Source organism: Solanum verrucosum, unplaced genomic scaffold (genome assembly GCF_900185275.1).
Source record: "Solanum verrucosum unplaced genomic scaffold, falcon-dt-bn FXZP01000117.1, whole genome shotgun sequence".
Lineage (NCBI taxonomy): Eukaryota > Viridiplantae > Streptophyta > Magnoliopsida > Solanales > Solanaceae > Solanum > Solanum verrucosum.
In genome coordinates, this window is record NW_026020014.1 from 2,253,557 (window position 1) to 2,271,580 (window position 18,024).

General features: G+C 30.6%; 3 protein-coding genes across 3 annotated transcripts; 2 read left to right on the forward strand and 1 right to left on the reverse strand.

Moving 5' to 3' along the window:
- Positions 1-357: 357 nt before the first annotated feature.
- LOC125820733 (ATP synthase subunit epsilon, mitochondrial-like) lies at positions 358-3,082 on the reverse strand. The gene is made up of 2 exons (XM_049500158.1): positions 2,806-3,082; positions 358-626 (listed from the first exon to the last, which is right to left on the reverse strand). Exons 1-2 carry the CDS (start codon positions 2,987-2,989, stop codon positions 598-600), a joined length of 213 nt encoding a protein of 70 aa, XP_049356115.1. The 5' UTR covers positions 2,990-3,082; the 3' UTR covers positions 358-597.
- A 7,089-nt stretch (positions 3,083-10,171) lies between these two features.
- Positions 10,172-13,501, forward strand: LOC125820642 (glutamyl-tRNA reductase-binding protein, chloroplastic). The gene is made up of 5 exons (XM_049500055.1): positions 10,172-10,566; positions 10,648-10,728; positions 11,217-11,321; positions 11,691-11,840; positions 13,255-13,501. The coding sequence occupies exons 1-5, from the start codon at positions 10,201-10,203 to the stop codon at positions 13,492-13,494; spliced, it is 942 nt and encodes a 313-aa protein (XP_049356012.1). The 5' UTR covers positions 10,172-10,200; the 3' UTR covers positions 13,495-13,501.
- Positions 13,502-15,836: 2,335 nt separating this feature from the next.
- LOC125820847 (protein MANNAN SYNTHESIS-RELATED 1-like) lies at positions 15,837-17,898 on the forward strand. Its single transcript, XM_049500284.1, has 7 exons — positions 15,837-15,841; positions 15,928-16,078; positions 16,184-16,292; positions 16,371-16,441; positions 16,517-16,599; positions 16,673-17,231; positions 17,308-17,898. The coding sequence occupies exons 1-7, from the start codon at positions 15,837-15,839 to the stop codon at positions 17,584-17,586; spliced, it is 1,257 nt and encodes a 418-aa protein (XP_049356241.1). The 3' UTR covers positions 17,587-17,898.
- The last annotated feature ends 126 nt before the right edge of the window (positions 17,899-18,024 follow it).

Consider the following 18,024-nt stretch of genomic DNA (forward strand, 5'->3'; position numbering starts at 1 on the left):
GATGATTTCTTATATGGTAAGCAATGGTTTATCTCTTGTTTTACTCTTTTCTTTGTTGGACATCATTCATCTTCCAAGGCACTTCTCAACTCCAAACATCATCGAGATGGAAAAAGAATAATAAATATAAAAGAATGGTTTAAAGTCAATATTGCCCAAAATTACACTGTTGGAAAGACAAGACCAATTCGAGAGACGAACCTGTCAAAACACTGACTACTAATTACTTTAAAAGATATATATGGCTTGGTATCTAATTAAAAATAAGCCTATACGAGTTGTCTTCCCGTTGGACGACATTGTTGACATTCTTATAAACTTGCCTATATTGTTAAATGTTAAATGTTATATTGTCCCTTAATGCAAACTCGTGATCATCAATTCACTTGGATTTCAAAACAATTAAAGATTCAACATAACACGAGAAAAACTATATCATCTGACATGCATCCAACAGAAAAGATCAAATTCTATTGGCTATATTATTGAAAGATAAAAAGGTCCCAAATCAACCTCCAGCAGACATGCACTCTGTATAGTGCTGACGCAGTACAAAGACACTCGAGAAGAAACAATGCCTGAGATTCAACCTTATTTTCAATCTTCCGGAGTATCTGAGCGGATGGCTGTGGAAAAGATCAGCAGAAATGTTTATCAGTAAGCATTTGGAAAACCTAATGTTTCTCAAGCCAGTATGACAATTATAGCCTAGGTCAACCCCATTCTCCAAACCCATCAAAATAATGAAGTATCTGAAACACCACAAGGAACACACACATATCCTATCTGTAAATGCACTAAAGAAAGAAGCACATTGAACATACGACACAATTACACAACTTTTATCTTTTATCTTATTGTATCAATCTTCATGTAGTAGCTTGCTTACTTTATAAATCCAAGCACCACATCAACACGTGAACACGGATTCTGATAAGACTATTCTTACTAATTAAAAAGAAGTCGCACAACAAGCTAAATTCCTAAATTTTCATAGATTCAATCATTTAGTTGTTCCAGCATGTAGAAGCCAAATCCAATTAAAGAGAAGATGCATGCATGTCTATAACAGAATTGTAGATTACAGTCCCACGTCCAGCCATTCTGATCCTCTACTTCCTCCTCTATTAAGTTGTATTTCACTCAATATGTACATTTCTCAGTTTTATATACAAATAAAACATTGCACTTGGTTGACAAACATTATTATCAAACTTCCAGTACCCCAAAATATCACCAAAGCACCTTATTCATGCCCAATCCACACTTCTAATATTGTCATACATCCCCTAAGTTTATACTCAACCAAAGACTAGAAAATAATTATAAGTAATAGTTTTTAAGGGAACATACATAATATGGAAATACATAACATGGAATTCACAAATGGGCCAATACATGAACTGCAGTGGATAAGGAACGACAAGGTTAAGCTTAAGCATTTGATTAATCCTCTATCAGCAAAACAAGGGCTGACCCCAGCTTGCTTGGGGCTGAAGCATAATTGTTGTTGTTGTAGAGTTAAAATTCTGGTCATATAGGACCTCAAGTAACATGGCATGTGTTCAGACAGTTGAGAATGCTTTCTTTTGATAAAAGAAGCAACTGATAGGTTGATGTATTCTGATAATTGAGGATGTAATCTCTAATTTCACGGCGACATAATCTCTAAATTAGACATCAATGGAAAGAAGGATATATGTCTTGAAGACATAAAATTGTCAAATCCAGCATAAGTTATGGGCACTGGCCACTGAGGAATGAATTCAAATACTAATACTAACAATATTAAAAACAGTGGCACAAAGGGGACCTTTGGGGCATATAATTACGACAAGAAGGACGAAACCCCCCCAAAAAAACAAGAATAGATTTAAATGCACTGAGATCACTGATTTAAAGGGCTTGCAGTAAACTTAACAACACTTGATCCTAGTCACATTTCAACTTCCCACAGTAAAGTTATTGGAAAAATCATTCAGCAAGGAAATCATTGTCGTAATCTTAATTATAATTTGATAAAGGTAAAACTAACTCCTTTTTTTATACTCCCTCTGTCCCTTTTTACTTGTCCAATTTTGACTTTTTACTTATCATTTTTGACAAATCAAGAAAAGACTATTTTTTACATATTATACCCTCAATTTTATTTAGAGAGTTCGTGTTTTTGAAAAAAGTAGAGTAAATTGATTTTGGAATTCCATTAATTAATAGGGGTAAAATGGTAAACTCACTATGTCTGTCAAGTAAATAGGGACAAAGGGAGTACCATGGTGTCAGGGCCAACTTGCACGCACATCAACTAATTACATGCTACTTTCCATCAGCACAAGTACGAGTAATGTTGTTTATCAAGGCTTAGACAAATGGAAAAAAAATTGCATAGTGTTTTTTTTTCTGAATAGACCTCACATTTCTCAACCTACGGCATGAACCAATAGGTAAAAGCTAACTCTAGGAAGGATACTGTAACATAGCGAAATGTCCTTCAATCTTCATGTAAGGACCCAAATAAGGCCAAACAGGGGATGCATAGAACAGCACAGAGGACAATAGTCACACACACATATCATAGAATCGAGAAATGTAATCTCCAGCAGGAACACAAACCCTAGATTAATTGATAATTGGGGAAACCCCAAAATAACACATTAGCCTTAAAACATTTAAAAGGCCCTAAAAAGACAGGCCCGTCTAATCAGCAGCGAATTTGAAACAATAAAATGACAATCAAAACAGTAAAGAAGACCAAGTAAGCAATCGAATCATAAATTTATGAAGCAACAAAAGGATGTGATTGCTTACTAGGTTTCTGAGGCTTGCCATCAGCCCATTTGCTGATAGTGTAGTGGACCTTTTCCCGAGTGAGGGCTTCGGACTTGTAAGGTTCCTTAAGGCAATTCCTGACCAGATTGGCGCACAGATTTGAGTATGTTATGTAAGTCATCCCCGCCGATCTCCAAAACGGCGCAGCTGCATTCGACGCCATTTCTCTTTCAACTTTTTCTCATCGCTCTCTGCTACTAATTTTTGTCCGGTGATTACTGATGTTACTAAAATACCCTTGAATTGTTCAGGGCTTTCTCATAAAAAAATTTGGAAAATCAATTTGTTATTGAATAATGGAGTACTCTTGAATAATGTATCAAAATGTTCCTTAGTTTTATATTTCTAAATATATAGGTTGTTAAAATTAAAGACTTATTAAATTAAGAAATTACATTCTTGTATAAAGTTGAATAAGTAGATACATGAGTCTTATGTCACATAATACATGTAAAACGCAAATTTTCATGTAAGATGTTACGTGAAACATGTGTGTCTGTTTGTTCAACTTTATACAAGTGTCTACTTGTGCACACCCAAAATTGGAGAACACAAATGTCAGTAAAGGCGAAGTTAAAGGGTATATTATGTATTATGCCAATAGAAAAACTTACTAAATAGTATACAAAGAGATCGGGTTTAAAAAAAAAGAAAGTAAGGCAGCTAAATTAGGACAGAGTGAGTACCTGATAATACAAGCATATCAGTTTGGCTAAGGCCACGTCTGGCAAACATGGTATTGAGCTGAATGTAAGCAATCTTATGTGGCACATCTCTATGGTCAGTATTCTTATTAATCTTTTTTCTCATTTTTTGAATTTTTCTTCATATTTCTGCTATTAATTGAATAAGATAAAGAAACAAATATGTTAAATTTATTAATAGCAGTTATGTCATATTTAATACCCATAACTGTAGCACATAAATATTACAAATTAAAAGGGAAATAAATAGTTGTTGATAACCTATATGAGAGAATAGCAATAGTTTTCTTCCTATTTCTTTTATTAATTGAATAAGATAACGAAACAAATATGTTAAATATATTAGTGACAGTTATGTCATTTTTAATACCCATAACTATAGCATATCTATATTAGAAATTTAAAGGGAAATAAATAGTTGTGAATAACCTATATGAGAGAATGACAACAGTTTTCTCTAATATTTAAAATAGGGAAGATAATCACAAATTAATTTTAAAAATATGGTAAAAGTTATGCACCAACTAATATTGATGCGTTCATTATTGACGGAGTGGTAGAAAAAATCATGGTTTGATTATCTCCTTTCTCAATATTTCATTTTTTTTATGATTGTCTTCCATACATCTTCTTTGTTTTAACTGTTTTTCTTCCTTTCTTTACTTTTTAACTTTTCAGGAACATCAAACAAGTTTCATTGAATATGCACGTATCAAAGAGAGAAAAAATCAACAACATACCAAATAAATAAAAGAAAAATCATGAAGGGAAGAAGGATAACAAGCACCGAAAAAAGAAAACAGAAACAACAACGCTCCTTGGAAGCAAATTTAGAGATGAAGAGAAAAGATCTCAGAATGGACAAAATTTCGCCGACTTTAGCGTAAAATAATAGTCAGATCATTGACGGTAAGCATTAGATATTTGAAAATTGAAATTCATTTTATGCAAGAGTTAATCTACTATCCTATTTAGTATGATATTCTATATGGTCGACTAACTACAAATTACACCATATTCCCTTCTTTTTTTTTAAAATCAAATATATTAGTTTAAAACTTAAGGATAAAAGAAATAAAAAATTATTAATCAAGACCAAAAAAGCGCAAAAATAAAATTATTATGAGTATTTTTAAAGTTTTTAGGAATCTAAAATATGTTAAGAATCTTACATTTCAAAATCATTGGACAATTACGAATCTCTCTCTCTATATATATAAAGTTGAATGTAAGCAATCCTATGTAGCACCTCTCTATGACCAGTACTCCTATTTATTTATTTCTCATTTTTTAAAACTTTTTTTCCTATTTCTTCTATTAATTGAATAAGATAAAGAAACAAATATGTTAAATATATTAATTGCAGTTATGTCATATTTAATACCCATAAGTGTAGCACATAAATATTACAAATTAAAAGGAAAATAAATAGTTGTTGATAACCTATATGAGAGAATGACAACAATTTTCTTTCTATTTCTTCTATTAATTGAATAAGATAAAGAAACAAATATGTTAAATATATTAGTGGCAGTTATGTCATTTTTAATACACATAACTGTAGCACATCTAATTAGTAATTAAAAGGGAAATAAATAATTGTGAATAGCCTATATGAGAGAATGACAACAGTTTTCTCTAATATTTACTAGGGAATTTAGCCGCGCTTCTCGCAGTTATGAAATATATATGTAAATTTATTTTAAAAAATAATTATGATACAAAAAATAAAAAATCAAACACAAAAATAAGAAAAGTGATAAAATCACAATACAAATATTTTTGAAGAATTAGAGCTTAATTAAGTGAATTACATTTTTATTATCAAATGTTTTTCAAAAATAAAAGACTAATTTATTAAGAAAAAAATTCATATATTATGATGTTAATACATAAAATTCGGATAAACATATTTAAGGACTTGATTTTTTTTTCTTATTTTTGTCAAATGATAAATTTACTATCCAGTGAATCTACCTTTAGTTCGGAAAAATAAATGATGAAACTAAAAATAGGAGGAAATAGAGATAAATATTTCTATTTCATTTCTTCTTCGATATTTAATCCTTTCTTTGTCCTTGTTTTTTCTTTTATTCTCTATTTTTCATTATCATCTAAATAAACCTCTATTGCTAATTTTTCGTATATAGCTTATCTTATTATGGTGATTCATTAGAAGGAGAAGAAATGGACAAATTTAAATGGTTCTTCACCATAAGAAATACCTAATAATTTCGTATTTCAATACTTAATATGCATTTTTTAGCCATGAGTAATAAAATTTAAACGTTTATTAGCGTAGTTAGTTGTGTTCTGACAAGGTTACAAATAACTAATTTGAGCCTAAATGAAAATGTAATTTAGTAAAATTAAAAAATTTATAAGAACCTAAATTTTAAAAAATATATAGAGAGAGAGCATATATGAAAAAGTAAGTAAAAAGAGAAAAACAACAACACAATTTTGTCAAGTCCTTAATCACAAAAACAAAGATGATAAAAATTATATAATCAATGCAATTATTTTTGAGCTTTTATTAGGCACCCCTTCTATCCATATGCAAGAGTCTTTTCATGGAGTCAAACTAAAGTATAAATCTTATACTATAACAATAATATAGAATATCACCATTTCAAATATGAAATAAAAATAATAATCTTGAGTAGGAATCTAATGAAAAAAAAATTAATTTACATAAACAAAATTCAAGAAATTAATATCATAAGGTATCTTAAATTTTGAAATTAAATAGTTGGGGGTTATGAATATAAAAATTTAAAGAGAAAGAGTTAATAATATTAATTAAAGTAAAAGTTCAATTAGGTATAGGTTATGGAGATAAGAATTTAAAATAAATAAAAGAAGGAAAAAATAAAATAGGGAAGACCAAAAAAAACTCATTAACTATTCAACATTTGTTGGGTGTTTAAGTTTTATTAGGAAAGCAAGCAAATCAACTTCTTCTCTTTTTGTACTACTCCATTATGTTTAACAAAAGTGAAAGACGAAAAAAAAATACAATAAAAAAATAGACAAATGTCTTGAAATATTAAAGTAGTAAATATTGAGACTTTTAATTTTTTGTAACAAAGAATAATAATGAGTATAAATAATTTTTCAGATATTTAAGTATAACAATAAATAGAGGAGTAGTAATTGATATATTTATTTTTTGTACTATAAATAGAAAAATATGAAAAATTGTGGAAAAAAGATAAATAGAATCTTTGGCCAAAGAGAGGTGCAACTTCATTTACTTTATACTAATATGATCATCTCTCTTGATGAATCTTTCAACATAATTAAACTTCCTTCTTCATTTTGATGATCTTGTACTAATTAATGTGAGCATTGATCTCTTTATATTGAATATTTGAAGAATATATCTTTGATCTTCTTCAAAGTGAAGAACATATCATGTCACTATCTTTTCTATGATTTCTTATGGAAAAGATGAAGAATAATTTTTATTTTTTTTAAAAGAGAAAAAAAAACCACACTATTAGAAAGAAAGAATGAGAGAAAAACTACACTAATAAAAAGAAAGAATGAGAAAAAAACTACACTAATAAAAAGTAAGAATGAGAAAAATGAAAAATGAAAAATGAATAATCAACAACTCCTTAGATGATTGTAATTTATGGATTTGATAAGCATAAGAATAAGTTGAAGAGACATGTTATTTAAGTAGAGAATATGAATAGATGGAGGTTTTTTGTAACTCATTAGATTAAATTAGAATAGTAAATATGATTGTTTTTTTTATTTAATAAATAAAAGAATTAATGAAAAGAATTAAGAAAAATAATCTCAAAAAAGTAGAAAAAAGAATGAAGGTCATAGAGAGGTGCCACATCACCTTGTCTATGTTTCTCTTTACATTATATATAGATAGGGTAGATAATCACAAATCATTTTTAAAAATATGGTAAAAGTTATTCACCAACTGATATTGATGTGTTCATTATTGATGGAGTGTAGAAAAAATCATGGTTTGATTAGCTCCTTTCTCAATATTTCATTTCTTTTTATGATTGTCTTTCAAACATCTTCTTTGTTTTAATTGTTTTTCTTCATTTCTTTACTTTTTAACTTTTCAGGAATATCAAACAAGTTTCATTGAACATGCACGTATCAAACAGAAAAAAATTCAACAACATACCAAATAAATAAAAGAAAAATCAAGAAGGGGAGAAGGATAACAAGTACCGAAAAAAGAAAAACAGAAACAACAAAACTCATTGGAAGCAAATTTAGAGATTAAGAGAAAAGATCTCAGAATGGACAAAATTTCGTCGACTTTAGTGTAAAATAATAATCAGATCATTGACGGTAAGCATTAGATATCCGAAAATTGAAATTAATTTTATGCAAGAATTAATCTAATATCTTGTTTAGTATGATATTCTATATGATCGACTAACTACAAATTGCGCCATTTTTTTTATAAAAAAATCAAATATATTACTAATAACTGAGCATATAATTATGTATTCAAAACTTAAGGATAAAAGAAATAAAAAAATTAATAATCAAGACCAAAAAAGCGCAAAAAATAAAATTATTAGGAATCTAAAATATGTTAAGAATCTTACATTTCAAAATCATTGTACAATTACAAATATTTATATTTATATTGCCTACAAAATAAATAAAAAAATGAAGTATTAAAATCAACAAAAATGGACACCTTAACTTTATCACTTCTTCTTCTGATGATAGAATATGATTTCTTTATGAACAAAGAAAGAGCGAATATCTCATAATTCTTCAAGATATTGATATAAGAAGAAAAGTCATGTAATAAATATTTGACTTAAAAAAGAATGTTTTTTTTGAAGGATGTTGCACTATATTGTTTTCTACAAGAAATTTTTTATTGAGAAAAAAAAATCATTATGATCGAAAACTTATAGAAAAAATAATGAATGATAAGAAGAATTATTTAGAGAAAAAATCAATTTATTCATTAAATTCATATTAAATTAGTAGGAGAATAAGAAGAAATTTATATTGTGAATTATAATCTGAGAGGATCCTAAATTAGTGCTCACATTATTTCTTTCCATTCTTTATTCTTCTAATTTTGTTCTTTTTTTAAAAAATTATTTAATTTTTCCCCTTTTTTTCCTTATGTACCACCTTTAATTAATGTTTGTTTTTTTTTATTTTTTTTTTTATCTTTAATTATACTTTAATTTGTTGACATTTTTTTAATTTTAAAAGACTAAAAGTCTCACTTTAAAATTTTACAAAAATAACAAAGGTAACCATATTTAATTTTGTTCATCAACAATCACACTAATTTTCTTACTTCCTTACCTTAATCTGATAATTAATGTCATTTGTATCATTTCCTTAAATCATTTTTTTTAAAATTACTTTCTTTTATTTATTTATTACAAGGAATGAGTTATTATAGTTTTGTAAAATATATATTAATATTTCTTAACGTAATTTGATTTTATTTTTTATAAAAAATTAGATCATCTTTTCTGCTAAAGATCTATACGATTATATCCATACCAAATAATAAAGTTAAAAATAGAAAATGATGACACTCTTCTTAATTCAAATATTATTTAATTTTATCAAAACAATTTTTACGTTTTCTCTTATATTTTTTTTTTTTTAAAAAAATTTCTCAAAAATTTGTCTTGAAAATTTATCTATTTTGCATTTTTCCAAATTTTAAATCATTTCATCATTAATGCTATTAATTTTTTCCCCTTAATCTCGTCATCAATGTTATTTATATTTCCTTAAATTACCCTTTTCTTCCATTTTTTGTTCTTTTTACTTTCTTTTATTTATTTATTTTAACATATTAGTTATTGGTATATAGATTTTTGAGTATCTTTTTTGTACTTCTATAAAATAAATTTTTTGAATTATGCCCAATTTAAAGAAAATACTTAATTAGATGAATTCTTTTTATTGGAATCGAAAATAAGATTCTCTTCTTAGATTACTTTAGGTTAAGAATTTTAGCTTTTTTTTTTTTAAGAAATTATAAATTATTAGAGGTAAATTTTTTCAATAAATATTATGGGAGCTATCATAAATAATGTATTCAGAATTTCTTTATTGGTATGAAATTGATTAAAATCCGTGAATTATATTGCCTATTTGGTTCTTCGATTGATTTTTAAATAATAGTTAATTACTTTCATGTATGAATGATATTGTGTTTGAATTAAAGTTAATTGGGAATGGACACGATATTGTATTAAAACCTTAATTTGGTAATTCGATTTTTAAAAATGTTATAGCATTATTATGCCAATTTGTTTTTAAAAAAAACTTAATCGTTTTCTCTGATGTCAACTTAATATGAAGATATTATTTTTTTTCTTAATTATTTTATTTAAGTGGAAACACAAATCTCGACTCAAACCAAAATAGAATTCGTCCTTTTATTTCTACTTAATTTTATAAAAAAGTTCATTTTAAATTAGCCAAGTTTCCTAGTCAGTTAACAAAGCGAAATATTTTTAAAAGCTCGACAATTCTTCACTTGAAAAATAAAAATAAACAGGTGTAAAAATAATCCTTTAGTTTTGAGACAAAATGAGTCTCTTTTACCCAAAAAATAAAATAAAATTTGTGTCCCCAGGCTGGATTTGGCATAATTTGTTGTCCCAATCCTTTTGAGTTGAGAAGAAAGGGAATGGCGAGCCACCTTCCAACTTCAACTCTTTCCCTATGGACTCATGTCTCTAAAATTGGAATTGGAAGTCAATTGACGTTCCCAAAAACGAAGCTGAATCTACGTTCAAGATTTTCAATTGGGTGTGCAGTTTCGGTTGTCTCTGAGCCAATTCTAACCAACAATGGCAAACCATTCCCAGCTGAGGTATCGAGAACAATTCTGGAATTATCTTCAGATGGCACTTTATCCACCCCGACCCAAGATGGTTGGCCTTTAGGTATTGGTGTACGTTTCGCTGTTGACCCTCATGGCACTCCAGTACTCTTTCTCAATCACTCAACTTCCAGTTTCGCTCTCAATTCCAAGTCTAGCTTCCTTGTTCAGGTCACATCTCTCTCTCTCTCTCACTCACTTTTTGTGCTTTTTCCCATATCTCTATTTCATCTAACCCACTTGATATATCAGTTGCAACAATATGGGTTGCGGACTCCACAGTGCACCATACAGGGGACACTACAAAAACCACAAGATACCACAGCTTTGAAGGTCAGATAAGGATTATCCAATTTACACCTCCCCTTTTTCCTCCACTGCTCCACCAAGGTTAAACTCAACACTACTTTTCAAATTAATTAGGATCTCAATACTTACATAGAGGGAGTGATAAGCACGCACTAGAGTTTTAATTTCCAGTATACGTGATGAAATATAGGATTTACCACCTATTCATTCCACCCTTCTCTTCTTCAACGCTTTGCTAGTGTAGGAAAAAGTATTGTCATTTAGAAAGAAATAAATACACAATCACATATTCATGATATGATCTGATAAATTTATCTCCGGGCATGGTATTCACTATTTTTCAACGAATTGTGTGCTGTTGACAGTAGTAATCTGTGCACTTCTTTTTTCTCCAATTTCAACAATGTTATATGTTATAAGCTGGTGCTTCGTTAGTGATGAATTTTATCAAGTTTCCTTCTTCCATGATAATCTGAACTCTCCATTGATGACACTAAAGTTTCTTCTTTTAGAAGCTTCATTCAGTTTGGGAAAAAAAATTTGGGCATGAAGTAGATGAGGATCGCTTATTTTTGCTTTCTGTGGAACGGGTACTTCAGATTGAAGATTTTGCAGAGGTTTGTAGTCTATTTTCTATGAAGAATGCTTTATCTCGTTGATTTCCATTGGCCACTTATAGATTTGTTTTGTCTTCTTCAGTAGAGATTGTTTTACCTTTTTTTATCTCCATATTGAAAGCAAGTTTGGTTAGTGTATATATGTTATAAAAAATAATTCAACTTGTATTAGTAACCCTACTTATCATTTGAACACAAGTTAGTTAAAGTCAATTATGTAAGAGCATGTATTTAAATATGTGAGAAAAAAATTTACATTATCCATACCAAGCAGCCATTCAAGTCTATTTTTTTGCCCTGAATAGTAGTTCATGCTGATTACTGATTGTGCAGTTACATTAATGATAATTATACGAGATATACTTTCAGGATGGAATTTGGGTCACTTCATCAGACTATAAGTCAGCGAACCCTGATCCTCTTCGAGACTTTGCAGAAAGAATGATTGACGAGATAAATACTAACAATAGGGAAGACATCTTACGGTTTTGCAACATCTATGTAGATTTGGATTTCCAGGTATGTAATGAACCTAACATTATGACTTTCTCTTACTCCCAATTTAGTTTAAAATTTTCACTTTTGTTCTGTTTTTTAGTATAATTGGTCTAGGTGAAAAAAAAATTTCTGCTTCAAGGAGGGTAGTGGGACCAACCCATTATCCATCAAAATTTGAGATTGGAAACAATAAATTTCTCGGTAAATTTGAGTTGTTCCATGTTTGTTCTAAATACCCGCGACCATACTTTTGACTTTTCTTGTTAAGAGAAGAACAAATTATAGGACCAAATTCTGTTGAGAAAGATATTTATCATTGTCCACCTTAGAAAGGTAGAGAATGTTTGGAATAACTGAGAAAGTAAAGCAGGACAGCATTTTTGGGACAGTGGAATATTAATAAACCCATGATCCAGAAAATAATTTTAGGGTAAGGGCATATAGACCATCGTTGAACTGTAGATTATAACTGTAGATAAATAACAATCAGAGTTCCAAGAGTGATATATATATACAAAGAACTTTTGGTAAATCTAATCACTGGTCATACATGATCAAACTTCTCAGAGCTTAGGCTTTGGGTCATGAAATAGGATTAGCAGTGGCATCGTGATGGCCCTAGGTTCACATTAGCAGTTGATAATGTGCCTTTTTACCTGGCTCAAGAGTTCCTGTTTGATCGTTGTCTCACTCTCTTTTCTAGTTTGATAGGTACAATTTGGTCATTTTCTCCATGTTCCATTTTCACCAAATAAAAGCTCTCTTAGTTTAGATTGACATGCAATGTTATCCATTACCTAGTAGTCTAGTAGAATGCTTAATTGTTTACATATTTGATATGTGCTCCGGGTTAGGGAAGCAAGCTAAGATGGTTTGGGCATGTGAAGAGTAGGTGCACGGATGTGCCAGTAAGGAGGTGTGAGAAGTTGGTTGTAGCAGGAGTTAAGTGAGGTAGAGGTAGGCCGAAGAAGAATTGGGGGAGGTGATTAGATAAGATATGACACAACTTCAGCTTTTTGAGTGTTGTCGCCTTTAGATGGGAAAGCCAGGAGGCTAGCCCTATCTCCCCGCAGCCTTAACAGTAGTAGTTTTTAGTAATCGCGTAGTTTTTTATTCTTCATGGTGTTTTACTATGTGTTGCTTCATTTTCTTTGTATCTAAATATTTTCTTGCAACCATGTTCGAACATCTTCTCTTTTGAGCAGAGGGTCTATCTATCTGAAACATCCTCTCTAACCCCACAAAGGTAGATGTAAGATCTGCGTACATCTTACCCTCCCCAGACCCCACTTGTGGGACTACACTGAGCATGTTGTTGTTGTTTTGCTCCAGGTCAAGGAATGTAATGTTTTCCTAGTCTGTTGTGTACTCTAAAGAAGTATGTTACGATTTTGAACTGGTTTTTCTTCAGCCTGACTTATTTCTTTTCTTGCAGGTTTGCGATGGCAAGATGCTTTGGGTTGATAGATTAGGTTTTGATGTCCGGTTCAAGTCTCCTCTGAATGATGTATTTGAAGCTCGTATCCCTTTTCCGAGAGAAGTTACAGATGAGAAGGGTGCAAAATCATCTTTCAACTGCATGTCTCAATTTGCCTGGGAAGTAGAAAAGAATTTCCATGGTGCAGATTTTGAAAAGGTGAAACAAGTGAAAAAGATGGAGCACAGAGGACTGTGAAGAATCATATTTATCCCGATGGTTGTGCAGTTATCAATTGCATGTATTAATTTTCTCAATGTTATTTTTCATCAGGGTAGGTGAGCGAGAATGTAAATGCATGTGGTGGAAGAAGGAAGGAACATGTTGTTTAAGACTCCACAAAAGCTTAATTAGTTGGTAACTCTCTCTAGAGTTGTGTTGGGGAAAAAAAGAAAGAAAAAGGCAATACTAATGTGTTGGAAGACATTTTTTTATTTGGTTTCCACTCTTTTTATGCAGTAGCATGGAAAATCAAAAGAGACTATGGGCTTATTTCTCTTTGTTTTTGTACGTCAATTATGGATGACAAGTAAAAAGAAACGCTACATTAAAGAGAGAACCTAAAAAGAAAAATAAGTCTCGTTGTTGTTATACGTAGTGTAAATAGTTTGAGGGGGGAAACCAAGAAATGGTGTATGTTGCTTTGGAAAATTAGTTTTGCTTTTTCTAACTAAAATCCAGTTGTAGCTCAACTACCAATTTTAATTGGAACACCTTCCTTTAATTCCGGATGTAAAATTGGGATCAGAATCAAGATTATTAATGTCCTAATAATATAGATTAATTGTTTTTATACTCCATTTACGACTTCGTGAACCATACTCAATACTAAATCAAGGACAAAGCCATCAATCAAATTATAGTCATTGAGACAAAAAGAGCCAAATGACATCACTTGCTTGTACAAGTGAGGAAATTAATAATAATCTTTAGTGGATTTTTTGGTAACCAAAGCTATTTTATGGATATGGATTGGATATCGCATGAGATTCATATATATGATAAACTTTTTTCACTATTATAGTATAAATGATGAGATAAAATAATCTTGAGGTTATTATCCCTTAATCATCCTATAAAAAACCAAACGATCCCTAATAGTGATTGAGAAAAATGAATACTCTCTTCGTTTATTTTAATTTGTCACATAAAAATTGAGTGGATATATAAAAGGAGGAAGAAAATATAGCATTTTCGTGATTCGAAATGGACCTTTATTTTAGCGCCTATGCTATTTGTTGTCGGCACATTAATTCTACATTCAACTTTATCTATTTTATTATAGTATAGGTTTAAAACGTGGCCCAGTTAATTAGAAAATGAAATTGGTTTGTTTTTTTTTTTTTTTGAAAAAGAAGAGGGTTACAAGAATAAATCCAAGTTTTGTTTGATTAATTAGAAATAGTTAAGAGAATATATTTTTAGTTGAGATCCACTTGCAGTCGTCCATTGGTTTGAATAAATAAAAGAATTGACTTTCCTTTAATTACGCCATAATCTTCTCCTTTCTTATAGAGTGAGTATTAATTAATTACTGCCAAATTGCTTCAGTTATCCATCACCTTCGCTAAAGTCTTGTAGTATGATTTTATTGATACTCCCGAATATTCCAGCTCCTTAATTCTTAAATATCAAAATTATTTATTAGATATTTAAAATTTACGGATCTACTTGATTACTAAATTAAAATCCTGACACTCGATCTCTATTTCTAAAGTTTTAGTAATATGAAATGGACCACATCTCATTTATATATTTCCTCAATCATCAAATACTATTGAAAGAGCAAGTTACAAGTACAAACTGTAACTGAATCAAAGCAATAATTGATGGAAGGAAAGATGAGTGAATTAGTCAATTATTACATCCAAACCAATTCATAATATAATAATAATAATAGTTTGTCGTGTTTCAATCTTTTCTATACTTGTGCCATTTAAAAAAAGCAATAATGATTTTTTTAATTTTAACTTTTCATATAACAATTACAAAATTAAATAACATTTTAATATGTAATTTCAGTTTAAAATTAAAAAAGTATATTTTATTTTCTTAAAACTTTATATCAAAATCAAACTATAGGATGAGTATTGAAACTGGAAATGTAGAAAGTGGCAAGTTGAGTCAGGTAAGTCAGGAGAGTGTGAAGTGGACTCATTTTTTCTCTCTGTCATTCGCTCATACCCACCCTCTACATGCACAATCTCACATTAATATTCTATTATATTTTAAAATTTATAAAACATTAGTAATTCAAAGTATAATTTTTAAAATTTAGGCAGATTATATTTAGTGTTAAACAATATAGAAGATGTTGATGTATTAATTAGCTTGGTAAATGAAATGTTTTTGTTAGGTTAGAACATTACTCAAAGGCCAAAGTATAGTAATAATAAAATTATTAGGTTTATTTATTATTAGGAGAAGGTGTCGGTGGCAGGAGAGCCACCCGACACACTTTTAACTTACTCCAACACTAAACATTGCTCGCTCTTCTGGGGTCTGGAGTCTGGACCCTACCCTACCCAACTCACGGACACATGGAGTATATCGTAGTAAAGTAAAATGTTAAAAGAATAAATAAATAAATATTAATGTAAACATTGTTGGAGTGCGGGTGTTTTGTTTTAGGTTCCTTCTATATATAATAATAATATTATCATATCATTTCTTCAGCAGAATCACTATGGACGCGAGGCAAGTTTTGGCTGGAGTTCTTACTATCACTATGTTCGTTATGCTCGGAGACATGATCAAAAGGGACCACTTTGATTCTCTTCCTGTAATCAACTCTTCTTCATTCTTCTATTTCATGCTCTACTCTTGTTCAATTCTATTTCTATTTACAGATCTATCTATCTATCTATCTATCTATCTATGAATTTAGGTGGATTCAATTCATGCTACTAGAAAGCAAAGTCTACTTACCAATGGAGTTGGACCTTGGAAACAGGATGCCCAATCCCTAACCTCCTGTTGGTCTAAACAACTTCTCGGTGAGAGATCTATCACACTTATATTCACGCTCCACTAGGCACTAGTAGTATTAGTTTTTTTAATAATCTTTGTAACAGGGGAACCTGATGAATCACAAGGATATGTTACCTTCTCCCTCACTAATGGTCCTGAATATCACCTCTCTCAGGTATTATTTATTTGTTTCACCTTCAACCATAAATAATGGATACTATACTAATTAGTATTTACTTTCAACTTTTAGATTGCTGATGCCGTCGTAATAGCTAGATATCTGCGAGCAACTCTCCTACTCCCCGACATAAGAGGACGAAGTGGTGAACAAAGGTCAGTTCGAGTCGAGTTTAGAATAATACTCTTCTCAAATTGTTTCAAATTCACACTATTGACATGTTTACAGGAAATTTGAACATGTCTATGATGTTGAGCAGTTTGTGAAAAAACTTGATGGGGTAGTAAAAGTAGCAAAATCTCTCCCCTCTAAAGTCATCACAGGACCAGTTGTGAAGGTTCCTAGCAGGGTTACTGAAGAATATATTACTGATAACATCGAGCCAATTTTCAGATCAAAGGGGAACATTAGGCTCGCCACGTATTTTCCCTCAGTAAACATGAAAAAAACGAAAGAGAACAGCAACATCGACTCAATTGCATGTTTGGGGATGTTTGGAACTCTAGAGCTTCAGCCTGAAGTTAATGGAGTAGTTGAATCTATGGTGGAGCGCTTAAAAACTCTGAGCAGGAAGTCAAACGGACAGTTTATCGCGGTGGATCTAAGGGTTGATATGCTGGAGAAAAAGGGTTGCCAAGGAAACAGTGCTTGCTATGGTCCACAGGAGATAGCCATGTTTCTGAGAAAAATTGGTTTCAACAAAGATACAACTATATATCTTACTCAATCTAGGTGGGATAACAGCCTTGATGCATTAAAGGATCTCTTTCCTAGAACATACACCAAGGTAAAGTGAAACTTCCAAATATATCTTGTGTGTAATGTGTTTAGTCTTGACTCTTCACTTTGAATTGCAATTGCAGGAAAGCATAATGCCCATGGACAAAAAGGCGAGATTTCTTGATATGGAGAATTCTGAAGTGGAGAAAGTTATCGACTTCTACATGTGTTCTGAGAGTGACGTATTTGTACCAGCCATCTCAGGTCTCTTTTATGCGAATGTGGCTGGCAAGAGAATCGCCTCTGGGAAGACTCAAATACTAGTTCCTGCTCATATTTCTGGTTCCTCTGCTTCTTCAACAGACTACGTATCTCATTACGTCTCAAAAAAGAACCACTTTGCCTATTCGTGCTTCTGCTAGCTATATACACTAGTAGTATAGTATTAAGATGGGAAATGGGAGGCTCTCTCTCTCTCTCTCTCTCTAGTTTGTTTACACAAAACACAAGTTTGCTTGTAGTGATGAATATTTAGATAGACCTTTCGGGGTGGGGTTCTTTTGTCCCTCTTCCCTTCAACCCCCAAACAATATCATTTGTTGGACTTGGAAATATGGTATTGTCATACAAATATAGTGATGGAAAATATTGAGTTCCCATTATGCACCAAGCACGTATTTCATATGTTTGAATCATAAATAAATCTTGAGAAATCATATGGGATTGAAGAGTAATTATAATAATAATAATAATAATAGCATGTTAAATCAAAGTAGAAAAGATGCGGCCTGTAATTTACACATGGCTCTGACGGGAATTATCAAATTTCAAATAATACTCCATAATTTACATCTTCCCAC

Bases quoted from the DNA above. Each gene is read 5' to 3' on its own strand.
- LOC125820642 (XM_049500055.1), top strand. From the start codon at position 10,201: ATGGCGAGCCACCTTCCAACTTCAACTCTTTCCCTATGGACTCATGTC. The intron at 10,567-10,647 runs GTCACATCTCTC...TTGATATATCAG, and splicing joins AGTCTAGCTTCCTTGTTCAG to TTGCAACAATATGGGTTGCG. The intron at 10,729-11,216 runs GTCAGATAAGGA...TTCTTCTTTTAG, and splicing joins AAGATACCACAGCTTTGAAG to AAGCTTCATTCAGTTTGGGA.
- LOC125820733 (XM_049500158.1), bottom strand. From the start codon at position 2,989: ATGGCGTCGAATGCAGCTGCGCCGTTTTGGAGATCGGCGGGGATGACT. The intron at 627-2,805 runs GTAAGCAATCAC...TCTTTTCCACAG, and splicing joins TGGCAAGCCTCAGAAACCTA to CCATCCGCTCAGATACTCCG.
- LOC125820847 (XM_049500284.1), top strand. The intron at 16,079-16,183 runs GTAATCAACTCT...CTATGAATTTAG, and splicing joins ACCACTTTGATTCTCTTCCT to GTGGATTCAATTCATGCTAC. The intron at 16,442-16,516 runs GTATTATTTATT...TTCAACTTTTAG, and splicing joins CTGAATATCACCTCTCTCAG to ATTGCTGATGCCGTCGTAAT.